This window comes from Bombina bombina, chromosome 5, assembly GCF_027579735.1.
Source record: "Bombina bombina isolate aBomBom1 chromosome 5, aBomBom1.pri, whole genome shotgun sequence".
NCBI lineage: Eukaryota > Metazoa > Chordata > Amphibia > Anura > Bombinatoridae > Bombina > Bombina bombina.
This window is the reverse complement of record NC_069503.1, coordinates 63,529,702-63,544,253: the sequence shown is the minus strand read 5'-3', so window position 1 is coordinate 63,544,253 and position 14,552 is coordinate 63,529,702. Positions and strand designations below refer to the sequence as shown.

At 38.9% G+C, this 14,552-nt stretch overlaps 1 protein-coding gene across 2 annotated transcripts in view; it reads left to right on the top strand.

Annotated features, from left to right (window-relative positions):
* The window catches only part of LOC128659863 (oocyte zinc finger protein XlCOF6-like), a 153,374-nt gene that overhangs the window by 63,736 nt on the left and 75,086 nt on the right, over positions 1–14,552 (top strand). For both annotated transcript variants that reach the window (XM_053713437.1, XM_053713438.1), the window contains exon 3: positions 3,188–3,595. In XM_053713437.1, coding sequence (XP_053569412.1) covers positions 3,188–3,595 — 408 coding nt within the window. The remainder of the gene's footprint in view (positions 1–3,187; positions 3,596–14,552) is intronic.

The following is a 14,552-nucleotide window of genomic DNA, read 5'->3' as shown; positions in this document are numbered from 1 at the left end:
TTCAATGCAACAGACAAGGTTTTCTGCTTCCACTTAGAGTAATGTCCAGACAAGAACTAACATATAAATTCCTTATTAATCCAAGTAGCAATTAAATTGCAATAATATGCCATCCTCTCTCTTATGGCTGAAAAACCAAACAAGCGCTTCCATTAATAACTCTTGCTTCTATGTAATGTGCTATTCAGTGACCTTTTGTAACGTATACCCAAATAGCAATATATAGCCAAGTTGTAAAGTACCGTTTATAAAAGTGATACAGACATAGCAAAGTCAGGCAGGTTTAAATGTCCTGGTTACCAGACAAGTATCATTTTACCCATGTATACCATGTATACCTCAGCTCCCTTCAGTGCCCCAGTACCTCTGACCTGAATCCTCCTTGATCCTTCTGTGCGCTGTTCCGGAGCCCCGTCTGTCCACACCATGCGGATTCAGCGTCTTCCGTATCGCCCCACGTGTGGCATGATGTCACTTCCTGGATTCTGCTGTCAGTTTGCGGTACTCCGTGTGTATACTGGGATTGGTGCCTGAGGGAGCATGGACCAATCAGCGAGCTTGTCTTGATTCTTTGCTGTATAGCTCCTGCTGTCTGTGTGTAACAATGAAACGGTGAAAGGTATTTCCAAATGTTTTACAAGTGACGTTTTGCTATAGCCTCGGGGAACCAAAAGAGTCTTGTCCAGAGAGAGGGTTGTAGGCAGGTCCGGACTGCAGTGCAGCTTCAGTAGAATAACCGCAACCGACCTGGACAAAAAATGTAGCTCAAAAATAAACAAAATGTCAGTTGCTGTAGTTAGAATAAAAAGTCTCTTTATTAGAAATAATTAAAACATGGAGGGTACATACCCTATTAGAAGAAAAAATAGACTAACATGTTTCGGCTTTGGCCGTACTCATAGTCTTGATGCGGTAACTAACCTTTCCATTTTTGCTTTTAAATCTTTACTGTGAGCTTGCTGGTGAGTACTGGGTTTTCTTTATGTGGGGTATGTGTGTGTGTATATATATATATATATATATATATATATATATATATATGTGTGTATATATATATATATATATATATATATATAATGAAAAAATAAAGAGCACTCCACTGGACTTATAAATAAACACACTTTACTGTTGTAAACTTTTTCGGACAACTTATTTGTCTGAGGACGGACAGTTGTCCGAAAACGTTTACAACAGTAAAGTGTGTTGATTTATAAGTCCGAAAAAATACAAGAAAACAGAGGGGCGCCTCATGTGTGGTATAATCAGATGATATAATACAAAACAAACAGAATGGAGCCAAATGAGTACTCACATACTCTTGAAGCACACCTATGTGCTGCTAGAGACAAGCTGCAATTTCAGATAGGTGTGACAGCTCACCCTCCAGGCAATGCTGTGTGGCTGGTGAGAAATTAGAAAACACAAAAAGAAAGCACTACATGTGCAGACCATTAAAGGTATAACCGGCAATATCTCTTAGATGATACAAATGGGTACTCACATTATATCATCTGATTGTACCACACATGAGGCGCCCCTCTGTTTTCTGCATTTTTTCAGCTTTACCCGGACCAGTCGGTGAGGAGGAGGCAGCCTACATAAGAACATTTTATATCCCTTCTTCTCCGGTCATCCGGTCATACATTTCCAAGAAAGACTTTGGTCTCTGTGTTATCCTTTATTCAAAGGTTTTATTTAAAGGTTTTATATATTTGTTTGGTTCTTGTGATGTATGAATTGCTCTGTATTTTCCATGCATAGTGATTTATTTTTGCACTGATTTATCCATGTACTTTTAGCGCCCCCTATATTTGGTTGTTTTATTTATAAGTCCAGTGGAGTGCTTCTTTATTTTTTCATTGTGTATGCCTGTTTGGTGCACCTGGGGCCAGAGCTGTGGAGACTAGAGTGTGGTCTGTACTTTTTCTTTGATAGATATACATATATATATATATATATATATATATATATATATATATATATACAGAAGCAAACAAATGCAATGACACTTTTTTCTTTATTCTGATGAAGGGGTCTGTGTGAACCCCAAAACGTCAAACCTTTGTTGTTGACCCACTACAAAGAAGACCTGAGAGTGCATTTGTTTGCTTCTGTATGTATTCCATTTTTGCACCCAGGCAGATGTCCCAGGAGGGTGGATTCACTTTTTGAGAGCGTATTATATATATATATTAGTGTGTGCGTCTGTATATGTGTCTTTGTGTATATGATTGTGTATGTAAATAAATGTGTATATGTGTTTATAATTATTATTTTATTAACAGTTTCTTAATTTTATAAATATCATAGTTTAATATTTATAATTTACTAAATAATCGTAATAATATATGTGTGTTTGTGTATATATGTGTGTGATTGCATCCATGGCTATGCTGATGCGCTTTTGAGTTATTTTTTATGGGGGGCCCAAAAAAAAAAATCTTGCACCAGGGCACCCTGTCTATTAGGTCCGCCACTGGACAGATCATGTCCAACAACTGCCTAACCTCACCTTTATCTTCCCCTGCCCTGGCCTCTCTCATGGAGCACCCATAACTACCCTTATGCCTACCTTGGTCCCATGTATGGAACACACATAACTCCCCCAGTGTTTCCCACCACAGAACCACCACTGATTTGTGTGCTTAATTTTACAGAGAGTATTATTAAACTAATAAAGTTTTTGGCGTTTTATATAAATAGAACAACCACAGCCGAAAGGTAAAGATTATCATACTGTCACTGATTCTTATCCTCACAAAACATCTCACACTGATGATTAGTCTGTGATGATTAGGACATCATGTTCTCACCCAACTGGTTGAGCATGAGTCAGGCAGGGCTGTATGTGCATTTGCTTGTGCAATGTTAAATGAGGATGGTGGATGCCACCTCTCTTGCCTAGAATACAGATGTACTTGTTCCCTGGCTGAGAACATTATCCACACGCACCTTGTTTAATGTGGCCCTAGAACTTATTTTCATCAGTAATTTAGTTTACTATGATGTAGTAATGTTTACATTCTATTCATGCTTTTTTAATTTGTAATTTACAGGTAAATAAATTGAAAAATACAAAATGGAAGACATTTTTAAGTATAAAAAATCATATTTTATTTATTGAGATGGATTATATTATAAAGAATAAACAGTCTTATTTTTCTTTATTCCATTTCTTTTTATGTAGATAAGCACGTGAATAGTTCATATCTATCCTTCACTGAAGGAAGCATCAGAATGATACCGCAAACTCTAATAGTCTCAGACACCAATGACTATTCACAAACATTGGGGATATCACAGCAGATATTTAAAGAAGATGGTGAATCGTCAGGAACAGGGCAGCAATCATTATGTACAGAGAGTAACTTAGTCATCAAACAAGAGGACAACATTTATGCCTTATCTAGTGAAATTATTATCCCCGAGGATAAACCACACACATTTACTGAGGCTTCAAAACATATTAAAGAAGAGAAAAGTCTACAGTCTAGCCAAATGATTCATACAAAGGAGCAACCTTTCAAATCTACAGAATGTGAGAAAAGCTTTAGATGGAAGTCTCCTCTACTAGAACACTACAAAATTCACACAGGTGAGAAACCACACACATGTACTGAGTGTGGCAAATGTTTTACAAGAATGGATAATCTGAAAAGTCATAAAAAGATTCACACAGGAGAAAAGCCTTTCACATGTACAGCGTGTGGAAAAAGTTTTATACAAAAGGGTGATCTGAAAAAGCATGAAATTAGTCACACAGGAGAAAAACCTTTCAAATGTACAGTGTGTGGAAAATGTTTTACAGAAAAGAGTACTCTGAAAAAGCATGAAAGGATTCACACAGGGGAAAAGCTTTTTAAAAAAGAAGACCTGAGAGTGCATTTGTTTGCTTCTGTATGTATTCTATTTTTGCACCCAGGCAGTTGTCCCAGGAGGATGGATTCACTTTTTGAGAGTGTATTATATATATATATTTATTAGTGTGTGTGTGTGTATATGTGTGTTTGTGTATATGATTGTGTATGTAAATAAATGTGTGTGTGTGTTTATAATTATTATTTCTTCTGTTAAGTGTGATCAGTCCACGGGTCATCATTACTTCTGGGATATTACTCCTCCCCAACAGGAAGTGCAAGAGGATTCACCCAGCAGAGCTGCATATAGCTCCTCCCCCCTACGTCACTCCCAGTCATTCTCTTGCACCCAACGACTAGATAGGATGTGTGAGAGGACTATGGTGATTTTATTTAGTTTTATTTCTTCAATCAAAAGTTTGTTATTTTTTAATAGCACCGGAGTGTGTTATTCCTTCTCTGGTGGAGTTTGAAGAAGAATCTACCAGAGTTTTTACTATGATTTTAGCCGGAGTTGTTAAGATCATATTGCTGTTTCTCGGCCATCTGAGGAGAGGTAAACTTCAGATCAGGGGACAGCGGGCAGTTTAATCTGCAAAGAGGTATGTAGCAGTTTTTATTTTCTGACAATTGAATTGATGAGAAAATCCTGCCATACCGACATAATATCATGTATGTATATTTAACATTTGAGTATTCTGGGGAATGGTACTTCACTGGAATTACACTGTGTATATAAGACTTTAGCCTAATTGCAAAGCAACAGGTTTTTTAATAACTCTTAATTTATGTTAAACGTTTTTGCTGGAATGTAAAATCGTTTCCATTTTCTGAGGTACTGGGTGAATAAAATGTTTGGGCACTATTTTTCCACTTGGCAGTTGCTTGATCTAATTATGACAGTTTACTGATCTCTCTCACTGTTGTGTGTGAGGGGGAGGGACCTTTTTTTGGCGCTTTTGCTACGCATCAAAAATTTCAGTCAGAAGCTCATTGTTTTTTCCTGCATGTTCCGGTTTATCTCTACAGAACTCAGGGGTCTTCAAAGCTTGTTTGAGGGAAGTAATCTAACAGAGCTGTGAGATTATAGTTGACTGTGATAAAAAACGTTTATTCTTTAACTTTTTATGCCATCAGGGTTAGTTTTTCTTTGCTAATGGGAACAAACCTTTGCTAAATTGTGTTTTGTTTTTCAAAGTTTATTGATTTCAACTGTTATATATCTTTCAGTGCTTCTTAAAGCACAGTACGTTTTTTCATTGTGTTTTACTTGAATAATATTTCCAAGTTGCAAGTTTATTTGCTAGTGTGTTAAACATGTCTGATTCAGAGGATGAGACCTGTACTATTTGTGCCAACGCCAAAGTGGAGCCCAATAGAAATTTATGTACTAACTGTATTGATGCTACTTTAAATAAAAGTCAATCTGTACAAATTGAACAAATTTCACCAAACAACGAGGGGAGAGTTATGCCGACTAACTCGCCTCACGTGACAGTACCTGCATCTCCCGCTCGGGAGGTGCGCGATATGGTGGCGCCCAGTACATCTGGGCGGCCATTACAAATAACATTACAAGATATGGCTACTGTTATGACTGAGGTTTTGGCTAAATTACCAGAACTAAGAGGCAAGCGTGATCACTCTGGGGTGAGAACAGAGTGCGCTGATAATGCTAGGGCCATGTCAGATACTGCGTCACAACTTGCAGAACATGAGGACGGAGAGCTTCATTCTGCGGCTGACGGTTCTGATCCAAACAGATTGGATTCAGATATTTCAAATTTTAAATTTAAGCTGGAAAACCTCTGTGTATTACTAGGGGAGGTGTTAGCGGCCCTGAATGATTGTAACACAGTTGCAATACCAGAGAAAATGTGTAGGTTGGATAAATATTTTGCCGTACCAACAAGTACTGACGTTTTTCCTATACCTAAGAGACTAACTGAAATTATTACTAAGGAGTGGGATAGACCCGGTGTGCCGTTCTCACCCCCTCCGATATTTAGAAAGATGTTTCCAATAGACACCGCCACACGGGACTTATGGCAAACGGTCCCTAAGGTGGAGGGAGCAGTTTCTACTTTAGCTAAGCGTACCACTATCCCGGTAGAGGATAGCTGTGCCTTTTCAGATCCAATGGATAAAAAGTTAGAGGGTTACCTTAAGAAAATGTTTGTTCAACAAGGTTTTATATTGCAACCCCTTGCATGCATTGCGCCGGTCACGGCTGCAGCGGCATTCTGGATTGAGTCTCTAGAAGAGAACCTTAGTTCAGCTACGCTGGACGACATTTCGGACAGGCTTAGAATACTTAAGCTAGCTAATTCATTCATTTCGGAAGCCGTAGTACATTTAACTAAACTTACGGCTAAGAATTCCGGATTCGCCATTCAGGCGCGTAGAGCACTGTGGCTAAAATCCTGGTCAGCTGATGTAACTTCTAAGTCCAAATTACTTAATATACCTTTCAAGGGACAGACCTTATTCGGGCCCGGTTTGAAAGAAATTATCGCTGACATTACAGGAGGTAAGGGCCACGCCCTGCCTCAAGACAAAGCCAAATCTAAGGCTAGACAGTCTAATTTTCGTTCCTTTCGGAATTTCAAAGCAGGAGCAGCATCAACTTCCACTGCTCCAAAACAAGAAGGATCTGGTACTCGCTACAGACAAGGCTGGAGACCTAACCAGTCCTAGAACAAGGGCAAGCAGGCCAGGAAACCTGCTGCTGCCCCTAAAACAGCATGAATTGAGGCCCCCCGATCCGGGATCGGATCTAGTGGGGGGCAGACTTTCTCTCTTCGCCCAGGCTTGGGCAAGAGATGTCCAGGATCCCTGGGCGCTAGAGATAATATCCCAGGGATACCTTCTGGACTTCAAATACTCTCCTCCAAGAGAGAGATTTCATCTGTCAAGGTTGTCAACAAACCAAACAAAGAAAGAAGCGTTTCTACGCTGCATACAAGAACTATTGTTAATGGGAGTAATCCATCCAGTTCCACGGTCGGAACAGGGACAGGGGTTTTACTCAAATCTGTTTGTGGTTCCCAAAAAAGAGGGAACTTTCAGACCAATCCTGGATTTAAAGATCCTAAACAAATTTCTAAGAGTTCCATCATTCAAAATGGAGACTATTCGGACAATTTTACCCATGATCCAAGAAGGTCAGTACATGACCACAGTGGATTTAAAGGATGCTTACCTTCACATACCGATTCACAAAGATCATTACCGGTATCTAAGGTTTGCCTTTCTAGACAGGCATTACCAGTTTGTAGCTCTTCCATTCGGATTGGCTACAGCTCCAAGAATCTTCACAAAGGTTCTAGGTGCTCTTCTGGCGGTACTAAGACCGCGGGGAATTTCGGTAGCTCCGTACCTAGACGACATTCTGATACAAGCTTCAAGCTTTCAAACTGCCAAGTCTCATACAGAGTTAGTACTGGCTTTTCTAAGGTCACATGGATGGAAGGTGAACGAAAAGAAAAGTTCACTCGTTCCACTCACAAGAGTTCCCTTCCTGGGGACTCTTATAGATTCTGTAGAAATGAAGATTTACCTGACAGAGGACAGGTTAACAAGACTTCAAAGTGCTTGCCGCACCCTTCATTCCATTCAACACCCGTCAGTGGCTCAATGCATGGAGGTAATCGGCTTAATGGTAGCGGCAATGGACATAGTGCCATTTGCTCGCTTACACCTCAGACCACTGCAACTATGCATGCTAAGTCAGTGGAATGGGGATTACTCAGACTTGTCCCCTTCTCTGAATCTGGATCAAGAGACCAGAAATTCTCTTCTATGGTGGCTTTCTCGGCCACATCTGTCCAGGGGGATGCCATTCAGCAGACCAGACTGGACAATTGTAACAACAGACGCCAGCCTTCTAGGTTGGGGTGCCGTCTGGAATTCTCTGAAGGCTCAGGGACAATGGAGTCAGGAGGAGAGTCTCCTGCCAATAAACATTCTGGAATTGAGAGCAGTTCTCAATGCCCTCCTGGCTTGGCCCCAGTTGACAACTCGGGGTTCATCAGGTTTCAGTCGGACAACATCACGACTGTAGCTTACATCAACCATCAGGGAGGGACAAGGAGCTCCCTAGCAATGATGGAAGTATCAAAGATAGTTCGCTGGGCAGAGTCTCACTCTTGCCACCTGTCAGCAATCCACATCCCGGGAGTGGAGAACTGGGAGGCGGATTTCTTAAGTCGTCAGACTTTTCATCCGGGGGAGTGGGAACTTCATCCGGAGGTCTTTGCCCAAATACTTCGACGTTGGGGCAAACCAGAGATAGATCTCATGGCGTCTCGACAGAACGCCAAGCTTCCTCGTTACGGGTCCAGATCCAGGGATCCAGGAGCAGTCCTAATAGATGCCCTGGCAGCACCTTGGGACTTCACGATGGCTTATGTGTTTCCACCCTTCCCGATGCTTCCTCGATTGATTGCCAGAATCAAACAGGAGAGAGCATCAGTGATTCTAATAGCACCTGCATGGCCACGCAGGACTTGGTATGCAGACCTGGTGGACATGTCATCCTGTCCACCTTGGTCTCTACCTCTGAAACAGGATCTCCTGATACAGGGTCCTTTCAAACATCAAAATCTAACTTCTCTGAAGCTGACTGTTTGGAAATTGAACGTTTGATTTTATCAAGACGTGGGTTTTCTGAGTCAGTTATTGACACCTTAATACAGGCTAGGAAGCCTGTTACCAGAAAGATTTACCATAAGATATGGCGTAAATACCTATATTGGTGTGAATCCAAAGGTTACTCTTGGAGTAAGGTTAGGATTCCTAGGATATTGTCTTTTCTACAAGAAGGTTTAGAAAAGGGTTTATCTGCTAGTTCATTAAAGGGACAGATCTCAGCTCTGTCCATTCTGTTACACAAACGTCTGTCAGAAGTGCCAGACGTTCAGGCTTTTTGTCAGGCTTTGGCCAGGATTAAGCCTGTGTTTAAAACTGTTGCTCCGCCATGGAGTTTAAACCTTGTTCTTAACGTTTTACAGGGTGTTCCGTTTGAACCCCTCCATTCCATTGATATAAAGTTGTTATCTTGGAAAGTTCTATTTTTAATGGCTATTTCCTCGGCTCGAAGAGTCTCTGAGTTATCAGCCTTACATTGTGATTCTCCTTATTTGATTTTTCATTCGGATAAGGTAGTTCTGCGCACTAAACCTGGGTTCTTACCTAAGGTAGTCACTAACAGGAATATCAATCAAGAGATTGTTGTTCCTTCTTTGTGTCCAAATCCTTCTTCGAAGAAGGAACGTCTTCTGCACAATCTGGATGTAGTTCGTGCCCTAAAGTTTTACTTACAGGCAACTAAGGAATTTCGACAAACGTCTTCCCTGTTTGTCGTTTACTCTGGTCAGAGGAGAGGTCAAAAGGCTTCTGCTACCTCTCTTTCTTTTTGGCTTCGTAGCATAATTCGTTTAGCCTATGAGACTGCTGGACAGCAGCCTCCTGAAAGAATTACAGCTCATTCTACTAGAGCTGTGGCTTCCACTTGGGCCTTTAAGAATGAGGCCTCTGTTGAACAGATTTGCAAGGCTGCCACTTGGTCTTCGCTTCATACTTTTTCCAAATTTTACAAATTTGACACTTTTGCTTCCTCGGAGGCTATTTTTGGGAGAAAGGTTCTTCAGGCAGTGGTTCCTTCTGTATAAAGAGCCTGCCTATCCCTCCCATCATCCGTGTACTTTTGCTTTGGTATTGGTATCCCAGAAGTAATGATGACCCGTGGACTGATCACACTTAACAGAAGAAAACATAATTTATGCTTACCTGATAAATTCCTTTCTTCTGTAGTGTGATCAGTCCACGGCCCGCCCTGTTTTTTAAGGCAGGTAAATATTTTTTAAATTATACTCCAGTCACCACTACACCCTTGGTTTCTCCTTTCTCGTTGGTCCTTGGTCGAATGACTGGGAGTGACGTAGGGGGGAGGAGCTATATGCAGCTCTGCTGGGTGAATCCTCTTGCACTTCCTGTTGGGGAGGAGTAATATCCCAGAAGTAATGATGACCCGTGGACTGATCACACTACAGAAGAAAGGAATTTATCAGGTAAGCATAAATTATGTTTTTATTAACAGTTTCTTAATTTTATATATTATTTATATTATAAATATTATTTATATATTTCTTTCATGTAATTAGCAAGAGTCCATGAGCTAGTGACGTATGGGATATACATTCCTACCAGGAGGGGCAATGTTTCCCAAACCTTAAAATGCCTATAAATACACCCCTCACCACACCCACAAATCAGTTTTACAATCTTTGCCTCCCATGGAGGTGGTGAAGTAAGTTTGTGCTAGATTCTTCGTTGATATGCGCTTCGCAGCAGGCTGGAGCCCGGTTTTCCTCTCAGTGTGCAGTGAATGTCAGAGGGATGTGAAGAGAGTATTGCCTATTTGAATACAATGATCTCCTTCTACGGGGTCTATTTCATAGGTTCTCTGTTATCGGTCGTAGAGATTCATCTCTTACCTCCCTTTTCAGATCGACGATATACTCTTATATACCATTACCTCTGCTGATTCTCGTTTCAGTACTGGTTTGGCTTTCTACTATATGTAGATGAGTGTCCTGGGGTAAGTAAGCCTTATTTTCTGTGACACTCTAAGCTATGGTTGGGCACTTTTATATAAAGTTCTAAATATATGTGTTTAAACATTTATTTGCCTTGATTCAGGATGTTCAATATTCCTTATTTCAGACAGTCAGTTTCATTATTTGGGATAATGCATATGAATAATCATTTTTTCTTACCTTAAAAATTTGACTTTTTTTTTTTTTTTTTTCCTGTGGGCTGTTAGGCTCGCGGGGGCTGAAAATGCTTCTTTTTATTGCGTCATTCTTGGCGCAGACTTTTTTGGCGCAAAAAATTCTGTTTGTCATTTCCGGCGTCATTCTTTTGACGTTTTGCGCCAAAAATGTCGGCGTCGCCGGATGTTGCGTCATTCTTGGCGCTATAAGCATTTAGGCACCTAATAATGTGGGCGTCGTTTTTGGTGCTAAAAAATATGGGCGTCATTTTTGTCTCCACATTATTTAAGTCTCATTGTTTATTTGCTTCTGGTTGCTAGAAGCTTGTTCATTGGCATTTTTTCCCATTCCTGAAACTGTCATTTAAGGAATTTGATAATTTTGCTTTATATGTTGTTTTTTCTATTACATATTGCAAGATGTCTCAGATTGACCCTGGATCAAAAGCTACTTCTGGAAAAACGCTTAACTGAGTTCAGTTCTACCAAAGCTAAGTCCATTTATTTTAAATGTTATAAATGTTTATCTTTAGCTATGGTTTGTAATAAGTTATTATGATATACTTTTACATGCAGATTCCATTAGTATTTATGCTTTATATATTGCCATTCTTACATCTTATGTGCAAGAAATATTTAGAAGATTTATAAGAAATATTTTTCTGATTCTATGTTAAAGGCTTTGTCTGACTTCGTGCCTTCTAATAAAAAAATTTAGGTCTTTTTCACTTCTTTTTTAATTATTGAAGTTTCAAATGACCAACAACATACTGATTTATCCTTCTCTGATGATGTTTTTTCTCTTTCAGAATTTTCTTCATCAGATATTGACACTAACAAATCTACTTTTTTATGATTTTTTTATTAAAGTAGATTTGTTCTTTGTTGAAAAGGTGTTGATTATTTTGGATATTAAGGTAACTAGTTCTTTAAGACTAGCTGACACTATTTCTGCTTATTTATTCTTCTGTGTTTTCAGAGGTTTTCTTTCCAATTCCCCATACTAGGGAATGGAATAGGCTGAGAATTTTCTTTTTTTCCTTCTTCAAAGGTTTTAAACTATATTCTTTGCCAGCAGTTAAATTCAATTTGGAGGGTTCTCCAATTTTTTGGGGCTATATCTACTCCTACTAATTGGGCTATTGTTTCTATAGCAAAATAGTATTTATTTTCCTTTAGATGGTTGTATCTTATTTATGGAAAATTATTTAGTTCCAGGTACTTTTCTTGGTCCTGTGTTTTATTTGGATGTTGCAATTGCTTCATTTTTGTTCTGTTTACTTTAAGATCAAGTATCAGATTATGATTCATTTTAGCATTGTTAAGGGACAACATTTACTAGACTAGGTGCTGTTGCATTTGTCTTACTGTTTTGCATTTATTGATTATGCAAGTCCACTGTATTGACTGTTCCTTTAACTGGACTATCATGCTAATAATTTCATTTGTGTCTTCATTTTATTGAATATTTTCGCAAATGAGGGTTAATCTATGTCTTTAGCTATTTCAGCTTGGCTGGCAAGGGGCAGGTTAAGACTTCTTTGAAATTTATTTGGTTCTATTCGGTCCAAATTTCTTTGATTTTATTCCAGTAAGGCTTACACTTTCTTTAAGTGTGTTTCGGTCCTATATATTTTAGGTATTGTTGAAGCATGGCTGGGCACCCATGGGGTTCAAGCGCTGCTCAGACCTGGAATCTTCTGGGGTATTTCTTCCAGTTCCATTTTTAGGAAATGGGTTTTGGATTTTTATTCAAAATTTTCTGCCTTTTTTTGGTCAGTGATAGCATTATTTGTTTTCATTAGATACAATAAATGCATATTTTCATTTTTCTGTTTTCATTCAGATTATTTTCTGAGGATGCGGAATCTCATATGATTCACTTGCTCTTCAGGACATAGTTAGAGGATCTTTTTTTCAAAAGCTCTTGATTTCTCACACAAGGGTCACCTTTTTTAGGTTTCCAGATGGTTTGTGTCACTGTCTTTGTCTCTATCAGACAAGGGACAATTTTATTGTGTTACGTTTGCCGGTACCTTTTAGTCTCTATTATTTCCTTCAGTTGCTATATATGCATAGAAGTTTTAGGTCTTATGGCCACAGCATGGATTTAATTCCCTTTGCTCATTTTCAATAGAAAGAACCTTTCCAGTCTTTTATGCTGAATTATGGTGCAGGGATTCTAGGATTTCGCACTTTAATTCTTCGAATCCTAATATTTATCTCTTGATTTGGTGGTTAAGATCACCATCTTTTAGTTCTACAAGTCTCTTCGTTTCTTTCAACCTGGACCATGATCTCTACAGATGCGAGTCTTTTTGGTTGGGAGGCTGTCTGAGGATCTCTGTCAGCACAAGGGGTTTGGAAATCTCAGGAGGCGAGATTACCATTTGATATTTTAGAACTCCGTGTTTTCTCAGAATTTTTTCAGTTAGTTTCTTTTTGAAGAAGAGACGTTTACTGTTTTTCAAACAATATCACTACTATGGTGTATGTCAATCATCAGAGTAGGACTTTCAGTCCTTAGGTTGTGACAGAAGTGTCTCGGATATTATCTTGGGCTAAATCCAGCTCCTATCTAAATTCTGTGGTTTTTTCACAGGTATAGATATTTAGGAAGTGGATTATCTCTGTTAATCCAGCTTTTCCTCCGGGAGAATGGTCTCTCTTACCTAGATATGTTTTTTCATCTCATCTGAATAAAGAACTTCCCAGGGGCCTATTAAGGTCCGGGAATCTTCAGGCGGAAGTAGTGTATACATTGACATTTCTTTGTAATTATCTTTTTGCCTTTTTCTTTCCGCCTCTAGTTCTTCTTCCAGAATTCTTCTGGAGTATTTGTTTGTTATGCTGGTAGCTCCAGCATGGCCTCTCAGATTTTGGTATACGAATCTCATTCGGATGGCCAGTTGCCAACGTTGGACACCTCCGTTTAAACCAGACCTTTTCTTTCTCAAGGTCATTTTTTTCCATCAGGATCTCAAATCATTACATTTGAAGGGATGGAGATTGAATGCTTGGTTTTTAGTCATAGAGGTTTTTTTGACTCATTGATTAATACTATGTTTCAGGCTCATAAATCTGTCTCTAGAAAGATTTATATTGAGTCTGAAAGACCTACTTTTCTTGGCATTCTTTTAAAATTCATAGAATTTTATTATTTTTTCAGGTTGGTTTGGATAAGGTTTTGTTAGGACAAATCTCTACTCTTTCTGTTCTTTTTTCACAGAAAGATTGCTAATCATCCTGATATTCATTGTGTTGTACAGGTTTTGGTCCATATCAAGCCTGTCATTAATTCTATCTCTCCTCTTTGGAGTCTCAATTTGGTGCTGAGGGCTTTACAGGCTCCTCCGTTTGAGACTATGCATTTTCTGAACGTTAAATTACTTTCTTGGAAAAGTATTGTTCCTTTTGGTTATTTCTTCTACTAAAAGAGTTTTTGAGTTATCTGCTCTTTTTTGTGAATATCCTTTTCTGATTTTTCATCAGGATAAGGCAGTGTTACTTCCTGATATTCATCATTTTTTTCAGGTTTTGATTCGTATCAAACCTGTCATTAAGCCAATTTCTCCTCCTTGGAGTCTTATTTGGGTTCTGAAGGTTTTTTCAGGCTCTTCTATTTTGAGCATATGCTTGCTCTGGACATTCATTACTTTCATGGAAAGTATTGTTCTTTTTGGACATCTCTTCAGCTAGAACAGTTTTTGAATTATCTGTTCTTTCCTGTGAATCTCCTTGTTCTGATTTTTCATCAGGATAAGGTGTTTTTTTGCTGTCCTCATTTCAATTTTCACCTAAGTTGTGAATTCTAACAACATTAGTGGAGGAATTATTGTCTTTTCCTTGTGTCCTAATCCTAAGAATTCTTTGGTAAGATTCTTTCATTCTTTAGGATGTGGTAAGAGTTTTGAAATATT